The 1,936-nt window shown below is 68.5% G+C and overlaps 1 protein-coding gene across 1 annotated transcript in view; it reads right to left on the bottom strand.

The window, feature by feature from the left end:
* Positions 1-1,590, bottom strand: part of MNEG_15076 (hypothetical protein) — a gene marked incomplete at both ends in the record, with an annotated part of 2,623 nt that extends 1,033 nt beyond the window's left edge. Inside the window, 4 exons of the mRNA XM_014036453.1 lie at positions 51-216; positions 542-807; positions 1,281-1,348; positions 1,578-1,590. Coding sequence (XP_013891907.1) covers positions 51-216; positions 542-807; positions 1,281-1,348; positions 1,578-1,590 — 513 coding nt within the window. The remainder of the gene's footprint in view (positions 1-50; positions 217-541; positions 808-1,280; positions 1,349-1,577) is intronic.
* Between the last annotated feature and the right edge of the window lie 346 nt (positions 1,591-1,936).

Here is a 1,936-nt window from a genome sequence, read left to right as displayed (position 1 = left end):
TGCCACCACACGGTACCCCTCCCCTCTCTTCTCCCCCTCCGGCCCCCCACCTTCTTGATGAGGTAGAGGTTGAACTTGGCGCCGCCCAGCCCCAGCCGCTCCACAGCGCCCCGCGAGTACAGCTCAGCCACGCCCGCCGCGTCGGAGGCGCTCGCGGCGTCGGCCAGCGGGGTTGGGCCGCCGCTGCCGGCCGCGGCGTCCTCCTCCGCCAGGAGCCTGGGGGGTGGGGCGCGGGAGCGCGTTAGGGGGAGCGTGTGGACCTGGTGGGCATGCATGCACTTGTGTGCACACAAGATTCGGTGCCATGGCCGCGACAACAAGCGCACTGCCCCTTATCAAGGCCACCCCCAAAACATCGAGACTCCCAGCACGGTGCTCTTGAGCCAGTCTCGATCCATCATGCGGTTGCAGCAGGCCCTCTACACCCCACATACCCCAAAGGTCCAGAGCCCCGCCCCCGGGTGCACCTCCTGTTTACAGTCCCGAATCCACACGCCCCAGTTGACACATCCTACCCGCCCCACCAACCCCATGCCCCCACCTGTGCAGGTATTCGTCCACGCTGCGCGCCACCAGCCTCACGCCCCGCGCCCCGCGGCTCATCGACACCAGCGGCAGCGCCATGCCCTTGTGGCGCCCGGGGTCGGCCCACCGCAGCAGCCCCAGCACCACAGACTCGCTGCCGGCCGGCGCCGCCGCGTCGGGGCCGCCAGGGGGCGGGGGGCATGACGCCAGGGGTATGAGCAGCGGGTGCAGGCCGGCGCGGTCTGAGGGCGACAGGATGGGGTGGCCCTGCGCCTCCAGCGCCTGGGAAGGGCAGGATTGGGGGGTTGGGGGGCGGGGCAGTTGAGGGCAGGGCGAGGTTTGGACGGCCGCGTGCCACAACAGGCAGGCCAGGAGATGGCAAGGGCAGGGCGATCGTGTGGGCTCCGCTGTTCAATCCAGGGGCATCATGATAGAGGGAGCAGCAAAATGGTGTGCGGCAGGGCGAATCAACCCCCGCCCCGGTAGCCTTGGCAGTATGTGGTCATGGGGTTTCTTTGACCCTCAGCCGCTTCGAGCTCAGTGCAGGGGGCGCCATCTTGCTGCCTGCTGGATTGCAGCCCCGCCGCGACGCCCGTCGACGGCCCTGACGGCGCGTTGTTGCATGCAATGCCAGACCCCTATGTCCCTCGCGCTGCATGCTATTGCAAGCGATTCCGCCCTCCCTCCCTGCAATGGAGACGTGCTGCCGTTAGCCGCCAGTGCATGGCGCGGCTGGGCCGGCGGCGCAGCCCCACCTTGATGAGCGCCGGCAGCAGCTTGGGGCAGGCCGTCACCGACACCTCCTCCAGGTATGCCGCGTGATCTGGTGATCAGAAGAGCATGATGTGATGATTGCATGGGGGATGGACGGTGGTGAGGCAAGGGGCCGCAAGCATCGGCACAGGTCACAGTTTGACCGAGGGTCCCTGACCACAGGCGACACCGCAGGGGCGAGGCGGCAACAGCACCGCCGCCTCGAACGCGATGATGACTGGGCTTGTGATTCCGAGGGGCGAAAAGAAGCGCCCACGCCGGCCGGCCGGGGGCCTCACCCGCAATTTGCATGGCGCGGGGCGCTGCACAAGAGCTGCTGCGGCGGCAATGGACGGGGGCTGCCTGCGGGTGCATGGGCCTGCCGGCTCGGCCCGCCGTGCGGCCGAGGTCGCGGCATACCCGCGATCTGAATGTCTGCAGCATGGCGACCCCGTGTGCCTGCGGGAGCGCGTGCGGTGGCGAGGGTGCCCGCATGGGGTGCGCATGCCAGCACGACCAGCAGCACGCAATGTGAAAGCAGCGCGTGCACGACTCGACAGAGCGTGCTGGCTCGCACACGGCGCCCGCCTGCTCAAAACAGCTAGCATGCCTCAAGTGCCTGGTCTTTGCACAGCGACTGATCCTGATGCCGCACCAC

Source organism: Monoraphidium neglectum (assembly GCF_000611645.1).
Source record: "Monoraphidium neglectum strain SAG 48.87 unplaced genomic scaffold scaffold05007, whole genome shotgun sequence".
Taxonomy (NCBI): domain Eukaryota; kingdom Viridiplantae; phylum Chlorophyta; class Chlorophyceae; order Sphaeropleales; family Selenastraceae; genus Monoraphidium; species Monoraphidium neglectum.
This window is presented reverse-complemented; position numbering and strand designations above follow the sequence as displayed.